The sequence below is a fragment of the Pseudonaja textilis genome, chromosome 7 (assembly GCF_049901715.1).
Source record: "Pseudonaja textilis isolate UNSWEBS1 chromosome 7, rPseTex1.2, whole genome shotgun sequence".
Taxonomy (NCBI): Eukaryota; Metazoa; Chordata; class Lepidosauria; order Squamata; family Elapidae; genus Pseudonaja; species Pseudonaja textilis.
Window position 1 is genome coordinate 2,989,075 of NC_141996.1, and position 21,224 is coordinate 3,010,298.

General features: G+C 43.4%; 1 protein-coding gene across 1 annotated transcript in view; it reads left to right on the forward strand.

Annotated features, from left to right (window-relative positions):
• Window positions 1-21,224, forward strand: part of FCHSD2 (FCH and double SH3 domains 2) — a 178,204-nt gene that overhangs the window by 43,605 nt on the left and 113,375 nt on the right. The window contains 1 exon segment of the mRNA XM_087937803.1: window positions 8,763-8,808. Coding sequence (XP_087793929.1) covers window positions 8,763-8,808 — 46 coding nt within the window.

Consider the following 21,224-nt stretch of genomic DNA (forward strand, 5'->3'; position numbering starts at 1 on the left):
AGCGATGTTGGCGTTATGAAAATTAATTCAAGGGAATGGGTGTATTGGGAAAAGGGCATCAAAGAGAGTTTGGTCCAGTGGTGAAGCCACCAAGCTAGTAAGTGGGAGACTGTGACATTTATCCTGCCTTAAGCATAAAAGCTGACTGGGTGATAGTAAGTTCTAGTCCTGCCTTAGGCATGAACACCAGTGAGGTGATTTTAAGCCAATCATGAGGGGACAGTGAGTTCTAGTCCCACCTTAGGCAGGGAAACCTGCTGGATGACTTTGGGCTAATCACCAGGAGGTGCTGAATTCTAGTCCACCTGAAGCACAAAAGCCAACTGAGTGACAAAAGCCAATCATCCTTTAGGCCAATCACCAGGAGAATGGGACTCCTAGTCCTGCATTAGGGATAAACGTTGATTGGATGGCTTTGGGTCAATCACCAAGAGACTGGGAGTTCTAGTTCCACTTTAGGTATGAAATCCGACTGGGTGATTTTGGATCAATTACTAGGAGATAGTGAGTTCTAGTCCTGCCTTAGGCGTGAAGGCCAGCTGGATGACTTTGGGCCAATCACCAGAAGACTATGAGTTCTAGTCCCACCTTAGGCGTGAAAGCCAGCTGGGTGACTTTGGGCCAATCACCAGGAGACGGGGAGTTCTAGTCCTGCCTTAGGCATGAAAGCCAGCTAGGTGACTTTGGGCCAGTCCTCCTCCCTGAGCCCAACCCACCTCACAGGGTTGTTGTTATGGGGAAAATAGGCAGGGGCAGTACTACCTATTCTTGCTGCCCTGTGTTATTTATAAAAATAAATAAATGCAGATTTAAAAAAAAAATATCTAAAAGGTATATATACACACATAGACATTTTCACAGGTGGCTATGGAAATTGGTGTGAGCCAGAGGATGAAAACGAGACAGTGACCAAATTCAGATTCGACGCCGCATAATTTGTTCTTGGCCTATCGCTAAACATTTTGCAGTACTTTTTTCTTTTTTCTTTTTTTTTGGCCTTTGGAACTGATTCACACAAATCATCAGGTGTCAAAGAACCCATCCTAGCAAGTTGAAACCCAACACCGATGGTTAAAATTAGAAATCCATCATTGGTGGCTGGAGAATTCTGGGGGTTGAATGTCCACCAGTCTTAAAGTTGCCAAGTTTGGAGACCTCTGGTCTAAGCTAAGGGCTATTGCTATTGATTATGTTTCAAGCAACTCAAGATGGCAAACATATCCAACCCACCTTCCTCCTCTTATTTTCCCCACAATAAACTACAACCCTTTGAGGTGGGTTGGGCTGAGAGAGAAAGTCGCCCTTGGGACTAAGAACTCTTCGATCTCCTTCTTTTTCTAGTCTGGTGTCTTAACTACTGGACCAAACTCCTGAACTTGTAATGGCCACTAAGTCTGTATCCTTGACTTTGGTAGATAAGAAGTGTTTTTTTTTTAAACAGTTAATAAGTATGATTAATTGCTCCAAAGTAAATTGTTTGCCAACCGTGCACGGTGTTTGCAACTGCCTTCGAAGTGGAGAGCTGTGAGAGTCAACAGAAACAGGTTAAACTGGCAAATCAGCCAAACAGATAAATTCCCTGTTCCGGCAATCTGGAGACATTTAATTTACCGGACATTCACAATTCTCAGTCTGGGCAACCGAGAGAATTTGCAAACCTCGACTCAGGATCCCATTAGTATCATTGAACGTTAACTTATTCCGATATACGTTGACACCTTGTGATGATTTGCTAATTGTGGACAGCATTTGGCCACCATTAGGCTCCGCGATGAGTATGTGATGACAGGAAGCAACCTTGGGGATGAAGATTGGTTGGAAGTGGGTTTGCGGGAGGAGACAGGTGCACCCTGGGAGTTTTGCATTGGGACATTAAGAGGAGCATAATTTCCGTGTTGGAAAAGACAACATCAGCAAGACCTGTAAACAGAGCGATAGAATAACAGAGTCGGAAGGGACCTTAGAGGTCTTCTAGTCCAGCCTCCTACTTAAGCAGGAGATCCCTTTTTTAAAAAAAATAATAAGCCATGGATCAAAAAAATCCTGGGAGATCTGCTCTACAATAGGTAGGAGGATTGGAGATAATTAAATGGGGCTGTTAACAGGGGTTGACAGCTCTTTAAGGGTCTTCCACAAGGAAGGGTGAGGTCAATCTGTTCTCCAAAGCCCCCAAAGAAGGCAGGAGAAGAAGCAACGGATGGAAATTCATCAAGGAGAGAAGCAACCTGGAATTAAAGGAGGAATTTCTTGACAGTGAGAACAGTTAACCAGTGGAATGACTTGCCACCAGAAGTTGTGAGTGCTCCCTCCCTGGAAGTTTTAAAGAAGAGATTGGACAGCCATTTGTCTGAAACGGTATAGGATCTCAGGTTAAATCCAAACATTTCCCAACTAGGTAACATCATCCGTTAAGGAGTGAGGTTTTCTCTGCGTTTATATTCTAGTTGCTGCTAGAATTCCGCTAGAACAGTGATGGCGAACCTTTCTGTGGTGGTGTGCCGAGAGCGAGCGTGCTGGCACCCACAATGCAATGCACCCTGCTGCTTTCTGCGCATGCACACGCAACACCCCTCCTCCTTACCTGCACTGCATATGCACTGGCTTCCCAGCTGATTTTCGGCCTGTTTGAGACTGTTTTTGCCCTCCTGGAGGCTGGGCCCGTTTTTCGGCCTCCCGAGGCTGCAGAGGCTTTTCCAATGGGTCGAAAATCAGCTGGGAGACGCGTGCATGCGCGGTGCAGGTAAGTTTGGCTGGGCTCACGTGCCCGCACAAATGGCGTGCCAACTGTGGCACATGTGCCATAGGTCCTCCATCATGGCACCAGAATATGAGCAAACCCTATCCCCTAATAGCACTGATGATGTAACCCAGTTTGGGTGATGAAACGTCTGCAAGATTGATTCTTCCCCTGATCAGTTTCCATCCAATATTTCTTGTCTGGCCTTCAGGTGCTTTGGAGCGTAGCTTCTTTGGGGCAGCCCCTCAAATATTGGAAGTCTGCTGTTATGTCACCCCTGGTCCTTCTTTTCATCAAACGACCTACCCAATTCCTGCAACTGTTCTTCGTATGTTTTAGCCTCTCCAGTCCCCTAGTTTACTGCTTATTGTACCCTCTGACTATCATTAAGTGTTGTACCTGATAATTCTTGACTCTTTACGAATGGATCTTTCTTTTTATGTACACTGAGAGCATTTGCACCAAGACAAATTCCTTGTGTGTCCAATCACACTTGTCCAATAAAGAATTCTATTCTATTCCTATTCCTATTCCTATTCCTATTCCATTCTATTCCTATGCTATTCTATTCTATTCCTATTTCTATTCTATTCTATTCTATTCTATTCTATTCTATTCCATTCCATTCCATTCCATTCCAATCCATTCTACTCTACTCTACTCTACTCTAATCTACTCTTATACTCTACTCTACTCTTCTATTCTATTCTATTCTATTCTATTCTATTCTATTCTATTTCTATTCTATTCTATTCTATTCTATTCTATTCCTTTTCTATTCTATTCTATTCTATTCTATTCCTATTCCATCCTATTCCTTTTCTATTCTATTCTATTCTATTCTATTCTATTCTATTCTATTCTATTCCATCCTATTCCTTTTCTATTCTATTCTATTCTATTCCTATTCCATCCTATTCCATTCCATTCCATTCCATTCCATTCCTATTCTACTCTACTCTACTCTACTCTACTCTACTCTACTCTACTCTACTCTACTCTAATTCTATTCTATTCTATTCCTATTCCTATTCCTATTCTATTCCATCCTATTCCTATTCTATTCTATTCTATTCCTATTCCATTCCTCTTTGCTGCTCTTCACTGCACTCTTTCCAGAGTCTCAGCATCATTTTTTACACCGAAACGGGATTCCAAGTGTGGCCTTTCCGAGGCCTCATAAAGCGGCATTAACACCCCACAGGATCTTGATTCCTTCCCTCTGCGAACGCAGCCTAGGACTGCACCGGCTTCCCTTCGAAACAGAACGAAAATGTCAAGAGGGGAAATACATTTTTTTTTTCTACCCGGTCTTCCTTTACAGCAAATATTAAGTTTGAAGGCATGCATATAAAACAGCAGCGATGAATGCATGTGCGTAATATCAAACAGATGCTTGGTGCCTGTGTATGAATGCGAGCAAGCAGGGCCCTTTTTCTTTTCTTTTTTTTTTTTTGGATTTTAATGAGTTGTTACAGAAGGCTTTTGTTAATGCGTAATGCCAAAGAGTCCCCCTTCGAAGAGCGATCTGCAGCAAAAGGAGGAAAGAGAGCTCCCCGCTTGCATGAAACGTTTAGATCCGAAATTCTTGACGTCGTGCAAAACGCGGCGCATCAGATTGCTTAAGGAAAGGGTAAAAATGCTTTAGATCGGTTCTCTTCTTCTTCTCCTCTCCCCAATCCTGCTTTTTTTTTTTTTTTCACGCCTAGGCAGGCGCTCTTGGGAAATCTTTGCTCGCTTTTAAACCTTGTTTCTCTTGATGTTTCCGTAATAAAGTTGTAGTTCTGGTAAGAGGACTCCTGAGGTTAAAAACAGCTTTGAAGATGTGTATTCTAAGGACTGTCACAGTAACAACTGCTGGGCGGGGGGTTAAAAAAACCCGCAAAAACCCAGAAGGACATAAAAACCAGGGCCCGATGTGCTTTGGTGTTGTTTCTCCCCAAGTCACGTCTTCTCAAATGAAAAGATCGAAATGCGGTCGCTAATCCGTCCTGCCGTTAAAGGAGCAACGGGGATTGGACAGCAAGCGTTGCCGTCAGTCCTTGACTTGGCGGCCATGTTGGGAACCAGGATTTCCATCGCTCAGCAAGGCGTTAAAATCGCGTTGAAATTTTGCAACCTTTTTTTTTGTTTTGTGCCACAGTCGTTAAACGAATCGCTTCGGTTGTTAAGCGAACCATGCGGTCATCAAACCTGACTCCGCCCCCGTTGACTGGCGTAGAATGCTTTTTTTAAAAAAAAAAATTAAAAATACTTTATCAAATAGATTTATGTGCATACAATAAAATCAAGATATTCCATTTGTCGCCACACGGGAAAATACACCGTTCGCTTGAATGGACAACTCTCTCGTTGTATCAAATGTTCATTCACTTATTTAAATATAATCCAGAGTTTCATTCTAATTGTGTATCACGAATACATCTACATATATTACCAACTTCTGTCATATGCTTTTATTTGACTTTTTATTCCTTTCTTGTCTATCTTCCAGCCAACTATAACGTAAGTTCCAAATTTCATACTATTCTGACTCCTCTGGGTTTCTGAGTTCCATTGATACACCTGTCCATTTCTGCACATTTCCAAGGTTTTCTTTATGATCATAAATTCAGGAGGGGCAAGAATTTTTTTTAAATAGATTTGTATTGTATTTTCACCATTACAACTCAAATCATCGTATTTTCAACAGCATTTTGACATCTACAAATACTTTTATAGATCTTAATACGTTACATATATATTTATCAATATCTAATGGATATCCTTATCAATAGTTATATTCTTATATATTTTACATATTTACAGTTCATTTTCTTAAGGTCTCTTACAGATTAATCTTCACATCTTATTTCTTATTTCTATTCGCTATCGATTTGTGCCAAATTGAAAAATACTCAGAATCTTTCCTTTTTAATGTGAGCACGTTCATTCCAGCGCTTTCCATTATTTTTTTGTTGGATTAGGGTGTATTGGGAGTTTTCCACGTTTGTGCGAAGGCTAACCTGCCGGCTGTTAAAATATTAATATTAAATATTTTAGTTTTTTGAGGGGATATTGATCTTTAATGATTCCTAGTAGGAAAATTTCTGGAGTTCAGTTTGATAGCCTGTGATCTTCTGTAGCCAATTTTTAATTTTGATCCAGAATGTCTTGGTCTCGGGGCACAGCCACCACATGTGGCAGAAAGTACTTGTTAACTTGTTGGCATTTCCAACATTTTGGACTTGGATTAGGGTATATTTTAGCCAATTTCGTTGGAGCCAAATACCATCGGTAAAACATTTTATGCAAATTTTCTTTAACAACTGAAATCGCTTCCGTTGTTAAGTGAATCATGCAGTCATCAAGCAAGTTTAGTTTGGGTTCACTTAAGGAGAAGAAGCTGCGGCTTACATAGGGAGAACATCCTGTTTTATTAAGCCTATTAAGAGTTTTTCGTGGCTGATTCCCTTTTTGAGGTTACTAGGGGCTCTCTCTAGAGACCCGCAGTCTTAGCTAGTCCACCCCTGATTTTTATTATTGTACACTTAACAACGAATAAGGAAAAGCTGCCATTCAGCGGTAGGATTTGATTTAACCTGTGATACTGAACCATCCACACCTGCAGTGCTTGGCAGCCCACAGTCAGATAGGTAAGCCAGGAAGATTTGTGTACAAAATACAGCAGCCCAGAGAAGGAAACGTAGAGGGGGTTATTATATTTGGAGAAACTCCCAAAAGATGTACCGAACACTTCATCCTCTTTGTGGTTGCGCATTCCTTGTGCGATGAACAAACGTACACCACGCTGCCTTGAGTCAACAATTCTCGAATCACCTTTGCTCACCGTGTAGGTAATGATTTCCAGCGATAAGCACTAAATACACATGGAATATTTCTTTCTGTTCCTTTATTAATATAGAATAGAATAGAATGCCTTTATTGTCATTGCATTCTACAAATACAATGAAATTTCAAAGCTGCTCCGGCAGTGTCCTAAACACCCACATCACAATCACACTAGCAGAGTATTTAAAAATTAAAATAATTGAAATAATAATTAAAAACCTAGTCTAAAACATATAGTAAGTTAGATAGTTTCAAAATGCCACTATATACCTAGGGCTAAATCACATACGCATTGTTTGTTTCAAGACAATTACTGCCTTGGAAAAGAAAGTGTTTCTCTATTAGTCCTCATTTTAAGACGCCTACAAACGCCTCCCTGATGGTAACAGTTCAGAATATGAATGTCCAGGATGAGAACGGCCTGTGGAGATTTTCAGTGCTCTAGAGAGGAGTCTGGTCTTCGCAATCTCTTCCAAAGAAGAAAGAGAGCAACCGACGATGTTTTTTGTGCTGTGTTTATAACTCTCTGGAGCATCTTCTTAGATGCTCAGAACTACCAAACTGGGCCTGCATTGTTTGAGCCTTAAATCCATAATTGGATGTTGATTTTTTTTTTCTCTCTCCAGTCTTCAAAAACCCAGACAGCAACGGAGTCCTTGGTCCTCTCTGAGCCTCTCCTTTTCATTGGTGGGCTCTCCAAGGTGGATGGTTTTCTTGCAGATATTTTATTACCGAACTAGATAACATCATCCATGCTAGAAGAGAGTTGGGTTTGTGCTCTGTTTTTATATTAGTGGCTTGCCCTTTCTGTGCTGGTGGGAGTGTCCTTCGTGGTCCCTTGTGGTCTCCTATATAGGTGGTTCCTATATAAGAAGAGAACTCTCCTCCTCCTCCTCTTCCTCCTCCTCCTCCTCCTCCTCCTCCTCCTCCTCCTCTCTGTAAATCCCGCTCCCTTCTAACTGATTATGTTACCTAGTTGGGTCATGAAATGTATGAAGAAAGCCACCAAGCTCAGAGAGCATCAAGAACCCCATACTACTACTACTACTACTACTACTACTACTACTACTACTTCTTCTTCTTCTTCTTCTTCTTCTTCTTCTTCTTCTTCTTCTTCTTCTTCTTCTTCTTCTTCTTCTTCTTCTTCCTCTTCCTCTTCCTCCTCCTCCTCCTCCTCCTCCTCCTCCTCCTCCTCCTCCTCCTCCTCCTCCCCGCGAACTCCATTCCCTTATAGCAGTGATGATATTCCCAAGTTGGGTCATGAAATGTCTGTAAGGAAACAACCAACCTCCAAGAGCACCAAGGACTCCAGAGTCGTCTTCCTCCTCCTCCTCCTCCTCCTCCTCCTCCTCCTCACAAACCCCACTTCATTGTAGCACTGATAACGTTACCTAGTCGGGTAACGGAACTTAGAATAACTTTATTGTCACTTTAAATGACACCGTAATCGCCATACATTAAAGTGAAATTTCATTTTAGCTCTCAAAGGGTCACCAGCTCCAATGTCCAGCACATAAACATGACAAAAATATAGGTAGACAGACAGACAGACAGACACAGACAAGCATATACCCATAGACTCACATATATGACACAGAGAAACAACACAGTCTAGTTTGGATGCATAAATGTACTCGGCGAGAAAAAAAAACGAATCTTGCGAGTGAATGAAATGCCTGCAGGAAAAGCGACCGAGTTCAGACAGCAAACAGGAGCCCAGATTTCAACCCTGAGCTACATATTTTTTTTCTATCAGTACAAAATATCTATACTAGGGCTTCACAAATAAGGGTAGTTTCTGCGGATCAACTCAGAAAAGCCAGTCCTGTGCCTGAATTTGGAGCCTGAGCTTTGGCCTCTCTGGAGACTTCTCATCATTTGAAATCGATTTAATTTGTTACCTATGTAGACACACCTGCTTAAAACCAGAGATTGGAGCTGACTCTTTTTTGGGGTGGGGGGGGTGGGGGGGCGAAGAGGAAGGAGCTCCCCAACTCATCCACGGGGCGTTCGATGGTTGCTAGGCAGCTGCTGCTGAACCAGTGAGCTGTTTACCTCCTTCCTCCCTTTCTTATTTCCGTCCGAGCCAATTTTGCAGGGATCTAACTGGGACTTAAGATGGACTTGATTGTGTTTTCGATTTTCCGGCTTTTTAACGGCATTTCCCCCCCTCCCCCTCTTATCTTTGCTGTAGGACATTCAGCCAAAAGAAAGCAGCGATTGAGAGAGAGTACGCACAGGTAAGGAACAAAACGTTGCGGCTGATTGTCGAAGGGTTTTTTTTTTTTTGGCCTTCTCTTCATTGTAGACTTCCCTGCCTTTAGAAAACGTGTTGTTGGCATTACATTCATTAATTGGCCTGGGCAGTAATCCTCGACTTACAGCAGGGCTCTTCAAACTTGACAGCTTTAAGACTGGTGGACTTCAACTCCCAGAATTCCTCTTCCAGTCATCTTAGCTCAGGAATTCTGGGAGTTGAAGTCCACAAGTCTTAAGCTTGCCAAGATGGAAGACCCTTGGATTAGATAGATAGATAGATAGATAGATAGATAGATAGATAGATAGATAGATAGATAGATAGATGATAGATATAGACAGACAGACTAGATAGATGGACAGACAGATAGACAGACAGACGATGATGGATGGAGATAGAAGATAGATACTGTAGATCAGGGTCTTCAAACTTGACAGCTTTAAGACTGGTGGACTTCAACTTCCAGAATTCCTCCTCCAGTCACATTACCTCAGGAATTCTGGGAGTTGAAGTCCACAAGTCTTAAAGCTGTCAAGTTGGAAGACCCTTGGATTAGATAGATAGATAGATAGATAGATAGATAGATAGATAGATAGATAGATAGATAGATAGATAGATGGATGGATAGATAGATGGATGGATGGATGGATGGATGAAGATAAAGATAGCTGATAAAGAGATAGATAGATAGATAGATAGATAGATAGATAGATGATAGAGAGATGATAGATAAATGAGAGATGAAGGTAGAAGAGATAGAGAGAGAGAGAAGATTGATACTGTAGATCAGAGGTCTTCAAACTTGACAGCTTTAAGACTTGTGGACTTCAACTCCCAGAATTCCTCCTCCAGTCATGTTAGCTCAGGAATTCTGGGAGTTGAAGTCCACAAGTCTTAAACTTTCCATGTTGGAAGAACCTTGACTTACAGCCCTTCATTCACTAAAGTTAGAACAACACCGAAAAAAGTGGCAGAGACCTGGTCCTCGCCCTTACGACAATCACACCATCCCCAAGGTCACCTTGTCAAAATTCAGGCATCTTGGATGTGTGTGTGTGTGTGGTGACATGATCGCCATTGGCAACCTTCCCAGCTTGGCTTCTGACCATTGGGGAAAGCCAGGTCCGCTTAACGGCCGTTGATTCACTTCACAACTGGGACGATTCACTTAGCAGCCATGGCAGAAGAGGTTGCAAAATTGGGCACGGCTCCCTCGCTTATCAACCATCTTTCTAAGCGCTGGACATTCCATTCCCAGTTGTGGTTATAAGTCGAGGACTACCTGAAAAGGTGATATCTCCAAATTGAGCAAAATTTCCTTTCTTAACTTTCTCGCTGTTTAGCAACTCTATAGTGTTTTTCACGACGGGCCATAAAGGGACTTACTGTGGCCCAGAATATTACTTGAAATGGCCCAGAATATTACGGATTATTGTTCCCTCTGTACAAAAGATGGCAGAGAGCTTCACTGACTTTGGTCTAGACCAGGAGTTAAACTGGTCTAAACTTTAGGATTTGTGGGCGTCACGTCCCAGAATTCCTCAGCCAGTCATGTTGACTGAGGAATTCTGGTAGTCCACAACTTTGTGAAGTTTGGGGACCATTGGTCTAGTTCAGGGGTGGCGAACTATAAGTCCTTTTTTTGATCTGTGGACTTCAACTCCCAGAAATCCTGAGCCAAAATGAGGAATTATGGCTCTTTTATGGCCTGTGGACTTCAACATGGGGAATTATGGCCCTTTGAGGACTTGTGGACTTCAACTCCCAGAATCCCTCAGTCAACATTGGGAATTATGGCCCTTTTAGGACTTCAACTCCCAGAATCCCTGAGCAAGTATGGGGAATTATGGCCCTTTTAGGACTTCAACTCCCAGAATCCCTGAGCAAGTATGGGGAATTATGGCCCTTTTAGGACTTCAACTCCCAGAATCCCTGAGCAAGTATGGGGAATTATGGCCCTTTTACTACTTGTGGACTTCAACTCCCAGAATCCCTGAGCAAGTATGGGGAATTATGGCCCTTTTGAGGACTTGTGGACTTTAACTCCCAGAATCCCTGAGCAAGTATGGGGAATTATGGCCCTTTGAGGACCTGTGGACTTCAACTCCCAGAATCCCTGAGCAGTATGGGGAATTATGGCCCTTTAGGACCTGTGGACTTCGACTCCCAGAATCCCTGAGCCAACATGGGGAATTATGGCCCTTTTAGGACCTATGGACTTCAACTCCCAGAATCCCTGAGCAAGTATGGGGAATTATGGCCCTTTTACTACTTGTGGACTTTTAACTCCCAGAATCCCTGAGCCAGCATGGGGAATTATGGCCCTTTTAGGACTTCAACTCCCAGAATCCCTGAGCAAGCATGGGGAATTATGGCCCTTTTAGGACTTGTGGACTTTAACTCCCAGAATCCCTGAGCAAGTATGGGGAATTATGGCCCTTTGAGGACTTGTGGACTTCAACTCCCAGAATCCCTGAGCAAGTATGGGGAATTATGGCCCTTTGAGGACTTGTGGACTTTAACTCCCAGAATCCCTGAGCAACATGGGGAATTATGGGGGACTTCAACTCTCAGAATCCCTGAGCCAGCATGGGGAATTATGGCCCTTTTGGACTTCAACTCCCAGAATCCCTGAGCAAGTATGGGGAATTATGGCCCTTTTAGGACTTCAGCTCCCAGAATCCCTGAGCAAGTATGGGGAATTATGGCCCTTTAGGACTTCAACTCCCAGAATCCCTGAGCAAGTATGGGGAATTATGGCCCTTTGAGGACTTGTGGACTTTACTCCCAGAATCCCTGAGCCAACATGGGGAATTATGGCCCTTTTAGGACTTCAACTCCCAGAATCCCTGAGCCAACATGGGGAATTATGGCCCTTTGAGGACTTGTGGACTTCAACTCCCAGAATCCCTGAGCAAGTATGGGGAATTATGGCCCTTTTAGGACTTTTGAGGACTTGGCCCTTTGAGGACTTGTGGACTTCCACTCCCAGAATCCCTCAGCAAGTATGGGGAATTATGGCCCTTTGAGGACTTGGACTTCAACTCCCAGAATCCCTGAGCAAGTATGGGGAATTATGGCCCTTTGAGGACTTGTGGACTTCAACTCCCAGAATCCCTGAGCAAGTATGCGGAATTATGGCCCTTTTAGGACTTCAACTCCCAGAATCCCTGAGCAAGTATGGGGAATTATGGCCCTTTGAGGACTTGTGGACTTCAACTCCCAGAATCCCTCAGCCAACATGGGGAATTATGGCCCTTTTAGGACTTCAACTCCCAGAATCCCTGAGCCAGCATGGGGAATTAATCCTCTTTGTTGGTCTTCTTTGCACTCTCTTCCTTCTGGAGTCTCAACATCTTTTGTATTTCGTGGTGATGAAAACCGGATGCAGTATTTCAAAGCATTATAAATGTTACCGTTTAGTGGTCTACCAGTATACCCAGTTCTTTAAGTGAATTTTAGCTGATACAGATCCCTTAGAGAGAGAAAAAGGGTATTTTCTTGCTATCTGCCTAGAGTATTTCTGTAGGGCATTTGATTGTTTTGTAACCAGAATTTGCAATTTCTAGGCAGGCCTTTCCTTCCGACAGATCTGTTGTGTTTCTTTTCTGGTTTTCCTCCTCCTTTCTAACAGCCTGCCAAGTGTCCATTTTTTCAAAATCTTTTTTTTTTTAAACCCTCTTAAGACAGAAAAAACGTACGATTATGTTGTAAGTAAAAAAAATACGTTCTATTTTTCTGAGGGAAAAACAAAACGGAAAAGGAATATTGGGAGTCACAAACCTTGACAGATAGATCATCCGTTTGTTTGAACATTGGCTCAAGATTTGTAAAATAATAATAATAATCCATCATCCACGATCTTTCCTGTTAGACAGGAAGCACAATTTGATGAAGCCTGTTGATTTTTAGAAGGACGTGTCTGTCCATTTTAATGAAAGGTGACTATTGGTAGTCCTTGACTTATGACTGCTAATGAGCCCAACCTTTCCTTTGCTAAACGAGACGGTTTTAAGTTACTTTTGCCCCATTTTACGGCTTCTCTTGCCACAGTTGTTAAGTGAATCACAGCAGTTATTAAGTCAGTCATACGGTCATTAAGTGAATCTGGCTTCTCCCATTGACTTTGCTTGTCAGAAGGCCGCAAAAGGGGATTGCGCGACCCTTGTCATAAGTCTGAGTCAGTTGCCGAGCCTCCAAATTTTGAACTGTTGTTAAGTCGAAGGCTACCCATACCTGCCAGCGGCCAAGCATCCAAATTTTAGCCATGTGACCACAGGGATACCGCATCGGTCATAAGCGTGAACAAATGATTGTAAGTCACTTTTTTTTACATGCCGTTGTAACGTCGAACAATCACTAAATGAGCAGTTGTAAGACGGGGAATTATCCATACTCGGTTGTCTTGAAAGGTGGCAATTCCCATTTGCAAGATTTTGGGATCAAAGGGAAAATAAATTTGATCAGGTTCTCTTTAGTCCAGTGGTCGCCAACCAGTCAGCCGGGGACCACTGGTGGTCCATGAGAAAATTTTGGTGGTCCGCAGAGACATGTCCTCCCCAAAGCAATTCATCCAGGCTGCGCGAGAACACAAGGCTGCGCCGCCCACATGGCCCGCGGGAACACAAGGCTTGCGTCGCTTGCGTTGCGCATGACACAAGGTAGTGAGGAGAGCGGGGAAAGGGCGGAGGGGGGAACTTGCCCCACGCATCCCACGAGCCTCGTTTGGCTACCGGGCTGCTTCTTTCCGCTTCTTTCTTCTTCTGCTGTTGGCTGCACGCAAGGAAAGCAGCCAAAGTCTTTCTTTCTCTCCCCCAAACTCCACCAGAAACGAGTCTTTGGGACCCTGCAAGGCCTCCTGCTCCAAGAGGCTCCGCCGGCAAAGACTCATTTCTGGCGGAGTTTGGGGGAGAGAAAGAAAGACTTCTGCGGCTCCTGCTGCTTTCCTTGCATGAAGCCAAAAGTCTCTCTCTCTGTCTCCCCCTGAGAATGGAGCTGGAGACGGTATCCTGCGATCCCAAATAAAGAACGATCGATCGGTAGGAAAACGGGGTGGGGGATTTTCCCAGGGTCTCTGCTGCTTTCTGCAGAGACCTTGGGAAAACTTCAGCAAGCCACCGTCAGTCAAAATTCCTATTAGCGGTCCGTGGGATTTAAAATTACGAGTTTGGTGGTCCCTGAGGTCCGAAAAGTTGGCGACCAAGAACCAGGATTTTACCCCCGTTGGTTTGCTCTCTGAACCGGGATTTCAAGCGGATTAATATTCTAGATCGGTTGAACACCAAACTCTCTTTTAAAAAGCTCCTGAGTCACGCCCTGAGAATTTGGATTGCTTAGAAAACGTTTGTCGGTCATATATCCAAAACCAACATTTGTTGATCTCTCACGCTGGACCGTGTGTGTTTGTCCGCCTGTAAAAATTCTAAATTATTGGGCATTTTGGAAAGGATCTCTCGTTGGAGCCTAAGCCGTACCGCTCAGCTGTATACACAATTGAAGAACATTTCTTAAGATAAACTTGGAACAAAAGCTTTGGAATATCCTGTTTTACCAGGCTGCCGGCCTTTTCTTGTAAAGAATGTCAGACGGTGGGGCCTCTGACCTTCAGAAGGAATTAATTCATTCAACAACAATAATAATAATTATTATTATTTTCCAGATGTCCAGCAAAGATTTTGTTATGGGGAAGAGACCAACTTTGAAGGGACTTTTTGGCGCATCCGCTTTGGGCTTGCTGTCTTTGAATGTCCCGTTTTTGTTTATAAAGTTTGGTGTTTTTTAAAAAAAAAATTAGCACGGTGTTGAAAACAGAACTAGGTTTTTAAAGAAGTAAAGGTAGGTCTCGACTGAACGGCCGCAGTCAGAGGCCAAAATTTCCGTTTGCTAAGCGAGACGATTGTTTAAGTGAGTTTTGGCCCATGGGGTGAAAACGTCCTTGAAACGTTTGTTAAGTAAATCGCTGCAGCGGTTGATATTTAGTAAGCTGGTTGTTAAGCAGATCTGGCTTCCCCTCCCTTGACTTGGCTTCTCTGAAGGTTGCAAAAAGGGGGTCAGGTGACACCCCCTCTGGGGGTGTCGACGCTGCGACCGTTGTAATTTTGAGTCAGTTGCCAAGCGCCTGAATTTTGATCATGTGACCACAGGGATGCTGCAACAGCCATAAGTGCGAAAAACAAGCCGTAACGCACTTTTTTCAGGGCCTAAAGGAAAGAGGAGAAAAGAAGAGAAGAAAGGACAGGAAAGGAAAGAAGGGGAGGGAGGAGAGAAGGGGAGGGAAAGGAAGGAAAAGAAAGGAAAAAGAAAGTAGGAAAGGAAGGAAAGGAAAGGAAAGAAAAAGGAAAGGAAAGAGGGGAGGGAGGGAGGAGAGAAGGGGAGGGAAAGGAAAGGAAAGGAAAGAAGGAGGAGAAAAGGAGAGGGAAAGGAAAGGAAAGAAGGGAAAGGAAAAGGGGAAGGGAAGGAAAGGAAAAGGAAAGAAGGAGGGAGAAAGGAGAGGGAAAGGAAGGAAAGAAGGAAAGGAAAAAGGGAAGGAAGGAAAGGAAAGGAAAGAAGAAAAGGAGAGGAAAGGAAAGGGAAAGGAAAGGAAAGAAGGGAAAGGAAAGGAAAGGGAAAGGAAAGGAAAGAGGGGAGGGAGAAAAGGAGAGGAAAGGAAAGGAAAGAAGGAAAGGAAAAAGGGAAGGGAAGGGAAAGGAAAGGAAAGAAGGGAGGGAGAAAAGGAGAGGAAAGGAAAGGAAAGAAGGAGGAGAAAGGAGAGGGAAAGGAAAGGAAAGAAGGAAAGGAAAAAGGGAAGGGAAGGAAAGGAAAGGAAAGAAGGAGGAGAAAAGGAGAGGAAAGGAAAGGAAAGAAGGGAAAGGAAAAAGGGAAGGGAAGGGAAAGGAAAGGAAAGAAGGGAGGAGAAAAGGAGAGGGAAAGGAAAGGAAAGAAGGGAAAGGAAAAAGGAAGGAAGGGAAAGGAAAGGAAAGAAGGGAGGAGAAAAGGAGAGGAAAGGAAAGGAAAGAAGGGAAAGGAAAAGGGAAGGGAAGGGAAAGGAAAGGAAAGAAGGGAGGGAGAAAAGGAGAGGGAAAGGAAAGGAAAGAAGGGAGGGAGAAAGAGAGAGGAAAGGAAAGGAAAGAAGGAAAGGAAAAAGGGAAGGGAAAGGAAAGGAAAAGAAAGAGAGGAAAGGGAAAGGAAAAAGGAGAGGAGAGTTTCCATGAAATCCGCCGTAAATGATGATTCCATCTGTAACGTCCTGGAGGTACAGTAGCCGGCTTGTTTCGCTGCAGGCTGATGAAAGGCCTTCTATCCAACCGCTCTGCCCATAAACCTCCCGGAGAAAGAAAAAAAAAGTGGGGGGAAGAACGGAAACGGAAGCCTGGCCAAGGGAGCCCAGCCCAGGTGCCAAGTCGTTAAAAACACCGCTAATCTGACAAATATTTGCTAGCAGCGACGGCGGGGAGAAATTATATTTATTTCTTTTTCACATTTCTGAATAGTCCGTCTCAGAGAAGGGACTCTGGGCGATGTTCGGTAAAATGTTAAACTATATATATATATAAAAAAACCAGTATATATAAAAATTAAAGATTGAGGACAGGAGTATCCAATTTGTGGACTTCCAACTCCCAGAATTCCCCAGCTGCTGGCTGGGGAATTCTGGGAGTTGAAGTTCACGGGTCTTAAAGTTGCCATAGATGGACATCCCTGTTCTCAATCTGCCCATTCTGGCTGGGGAATTCTGGGAGTTGTTTACTGTTTGCTCTTGTTTACTGTTTGATTTTTTTAAATTGTTTTTATTTATTTATTTATTTATTTATCAAGCTTGCGTACCGCCCGTTTCATTGAGATGGTTTCTCTGAGCTGCAATTAAGGCACTGCGGTATTGTTTACTTCTTGATTGTGTTAATCTTGATTGTGTAAATTTCTGCTCCTCTGGGTGTTGATTGCTGGTGAGAAGAGATGGGGGGGTGTCTGTTTGTTTGTTTCCTTGTGGGTTTTCAAATTGTCTCTCGAGATGTGTAGATGTTGTGTATCTCTGTGTGCCATGTTTACATGCGCTTTGCCCTCTCAGCGTTGGCAGCGTTGTTCTTGGTTGTTCCTTGACTCCAGTTGTTGTTGTTTATAAACCAACACACGACTGGGGCCCACCAACACGGAGACAGAGGGTAGAGTCGCAGATGCCATAAAGCAGCAAGCAAAACGCCTCCTCCTTCTCTCTTCACGGATGACATTGCCTAGTTGGGTCATGAAATGTCTGCAAGAAAACCACCATGCTCAGAAGGGCACCAAGGACTCCTCAATTATTCCTCCTCCTCCTCCTCTCCCGTCTAGCACTGATGATGTTCCCTAGTTGGGTCATGAAATGTCTGCAAGAAAACCACCATGCTCAGAAGGGCACCAAGGACTCCTCAATTATTCTTCCTCTTCCTCCTCCTCCTCCTCCTCTACCTCCTCCTCCTCCTCCTCCTCCTCCTCCTCTCCTGTCTAGCACTGATGATGTTCCCTAGTTGGGTCATGAAATGTCTGCAAGGAAGCCACCAAGCTGAGAGAGCATCAGGAACCCCACACTTCCTCCACCTCCTCCTCCTCCTCCTCCTCCTCCTCCTCCTCCTCCTCCTCCTCCTCCTCCTCCTCCTCCTCCTCCTCCTCTTCCTCCTCCCTCCTCCTCCTCCTCCTCCCCCTTGCAAACTCCATTCCTGTCTAGCACTGATGATGTTCCTTAATTGGGTCATGAAACTTTGCAAGAAAACCACCACGCTCAGAGAGGTACCAAGGACCGCAGCGGCTGCAAGGGAGAAGCCGAAAGTCGATTTCCTCTGTGGCAATACCATAACTGAAGTTTTTAGCAAAGTTGAAAACAGCCCTTCGGTCTTTAGGGAGGAATTAACCCTCTGCAATTTTTTTTTAAAAAATAAGTTTTTGTAAACATCTGAATTATGTTTAGAGGATTAGGGGGATCAGACACTAAAACATTGAATGGTTACAGGAACTGGGCCTGGCTAGTCTAGGGAAGAGAAGGACCAGGGGAGACAGGAGAGTAGCCTTCTAATATTTGAGGGGCTGCCACAGAGAGGAGGAAGGGGTCAAGATATTGTCCAAAGCACCTGAAGGCCAGACAAGGAATAACGGATGGAAACTGACCAAGGAGAGATTCAACCTGGAAATAAGGAGGAATTTTCTGACAGTGAGAACAATCAAGCAGTGGAACAGAATAGAATAGAAAAGAATAGAAGACTTTATTAGCCAAATGTGATTGGACACACAAGGAATTTGTCTTGGTGCAAATGCTCTCAGTGTCCATAAAAGAAAAGATACTTTTGTCAAGAGTCAAGAATCTTCAGGTACCACACTTAACGATAGTCATAATCAAATCCTACTAGGAAACAGTCAATATAAATTGTAAGGATACAAACGACAGAGTTACAGTCAGGTGGGAGGGGATGGGTGATAAGAAGTGATGAAAAGTTTAATAGTGATAGTAGTGCAGACTTTGTAAATAGTTGGACAGTGTTGAGGGAATTATTTGTTTAGCAGAGGGATGGCATTCAGGACTAGAATGGAGGAGTGGAGTGGAACGGAACAGAACAGAATAGAAATAAGAATTAGGAATAGAGACTAGACTAGAATAGACTAGACTAGACTAGACTAGAATAGAATAGAATAGAATAGAATAGAATAGAATAGAATAGAATAGAATAGAAATAAGAATTGGGAATACTGGACTGGAACAGAACAGAACAGAATAGAAATAAGAATTAGGAATAGAGACTAGACTGGACTGGACTGGACTGGAGTTTCCTGGCCCCAGGGTGCGTTTAAGCAGAAGTTTTTGTGATTGTGTGTTCTGGACGAGGTGGCAGACGGTTGTAGCATCCGGAGCTGCTACAAAACACTGTAATTTGGGAGAACCGCTGATTAGATAAGATAAGAGGCAACTACCCTGAAGGTAGGTTTCAGAATGAGTCACACCAGCTGGTTCAACTCCTTATATATAAACGGTGGTTTTTGAGAGTTGAGATTAGTATGCAGAGGATATCTGTATGCTGAGTTTTTTTTTTTTCCATACTGCCCTTTGCAAACCTTGGGACAGTAAATAAACAGTTAGGGGGCAAAATTAATATAACTTCTGGCTTTAGGCCATTCTAAGGATCGTCTTAGTTGGCAAGTTAATCTGCCAAAAATTGCCAGATATTAGAGAATGTTGTCATTTTAGGATGACGGATGATAACAACCAATTCTAAAATTGTCTTAGTTTAGTTTGCAAATTAACTTGCCAAAAACAGCCAGGTGTTCAGACTGGATTTGACATTTCTGCCTTACCTTTTAAATCCTTTTCAAGGGGCTTGGATAGCCAGAATCATCCTGCTGGATTTGACAGTCTTTTTTTTTTTTGCCACCGTTGTTAAACAAATCACTGCAGATGTTAAGAGAAACACGGTCATTAAGTGCATCCCGCTTCCCCCCCCATGGACTTCACACGTTACCTGCCGGCTGGGAAGGTCACAAAAGGGGATCACATGACCTCCAGGCTCCTGCGGCCATGATAAATCCCTTGCCATTCGCCAAACGACCCAATTTGGAGTGATGTGACCATTGGGGAGGCTGCAGCCATTGTAAGGGCGAGGATCAGTTGTAAGGCTCCTTTTTCAGCACCGTTGTAACATTGACTGGTCACTAAATGGTTGGTTGTAAGTGGAGGACTACACTGGGAGGCTTTTACCAAAGGTATAATGTTTGGGAGGATTGGATATCGGCCAGTTTTGTGAAAGCCAGGTTGTGGATATGAGGTTTTGGCTCATTTTGCCCAGACTCTGTGTGTTTGTGTGTGTGTGTGTGTGTGTGTGTATGGCATTCAGCTTTGTTCGGGTATTTTCCCACATCATTGTAGTTGTGCTTTTAAAGTTGTAGCAACGTTTCGCCAGAATCTCATCTGCCATCATCAGGCTTCTGTATTGGGTTCGTCCGTAGCGGCTGTGAAAGTCTGACTCACAGACGAACACAATACAGAAGCCTGATGATGGCAGATGAGATTCTGCCGAAATGTTGCTACAACTTTAAAAGCACAACTATAATGATGTGGGAAAATACCCGAACAAAGCCGAATGCCATACATGTAAGTACCCGCAAAAACTTAAGAAATCTATGTATGTATGCATGTATGTATGTATGTATGTTTTCTTAAGTTTTGCTCGGTCAACTATGACATGGGAAAATACCCGAGCAAAGCTGAATACCATGTATGTATGTATGTATGTATGTATGTATATGTATATACTGTACATATGTACATATACATGTACACACACACACACACACAAAATACTCTCATGCATCATCACAAAATCTCCAGAAACCGTAAAGCCTACAAACTTGAAATTTGGCCCTTGTGTTCCTCTTGGCTTCTCAGTGCTCACTAAGAAAGGATTTTTCGAAACGACCATCAGAGCATTTAGAGTCTTTCCTATATTGTTATTATTATTACTATTAACACGCTCTGATGCTAAGGAGTTCTACTCCCCCTCCCCACCTGGAAAGAAATCTCTTCCAAATGCAAAACACAAGCAGAGCAGAGGAATTTCAGTTTCACAGCACCAAGCAGCTTTAGTACAGAACAGTTGAGCTAAGCCATGCTCAGGCTCCTTGTTGTCTCCTTCTTGCTCACACAGCAAATACTGTTTCACTTTCCAAACAGCCCTCAACTCCCACACACTGACAGGATGCTAGCTAGACGAATACCGATGGATGCTGGTAGGCAGAGACAGAATACCCCCGCACACACACACTTATTTTCCTTCAGAATCGAGCTCAACATTTCCAATCGTAAGTAAGACAGTTAAGTGGGTTTCACCCCATTCTACGACCTCCCTTGCCACAGCCGTTAAGTGAATCCCTGCCATTCTTAAGATGGTAGCGCGGTTGTTAAAAGAATCAGGCTCCCCCCCCCCCCATTGTTAGAAGGTTGCAAAACGGAATCACCTAATGTTGCAACCGTCATAAATACGAATCAGTTGCCAAGGGTCCGGATTTTATTTGGGGGGGAAACACGGTAAGTTACAACGGTCACCGTCGTAAGTCGAGGACCACTACACATGTCGTTTGACAGATAAAAGCACTTGAATGCATGTCGTACCAATGTCAATCCGGAATGATAGTTCTTTCGGATAAAGGTTTTTTTTTTAACCTCTCCTTCGTAAGAAAATCAGATATCCAAGAATGCCTTAAGCCCGGAAAAATAAACTTTCCAGCTCTGTCCATCCATCAAAGCAGCCTTGACAGTTCCCCAAGATATTCCAAAGAGATTCCCTCCGTGTGGCTCTCTCCATTCACAATCCCAACGTTGCAACACACAAACACACCCGTCGCCTAATGAAATTTGCTTAATGGCTCTTGGAAATGCTAACCTCATTACTAGGAGGGAATTGAGCC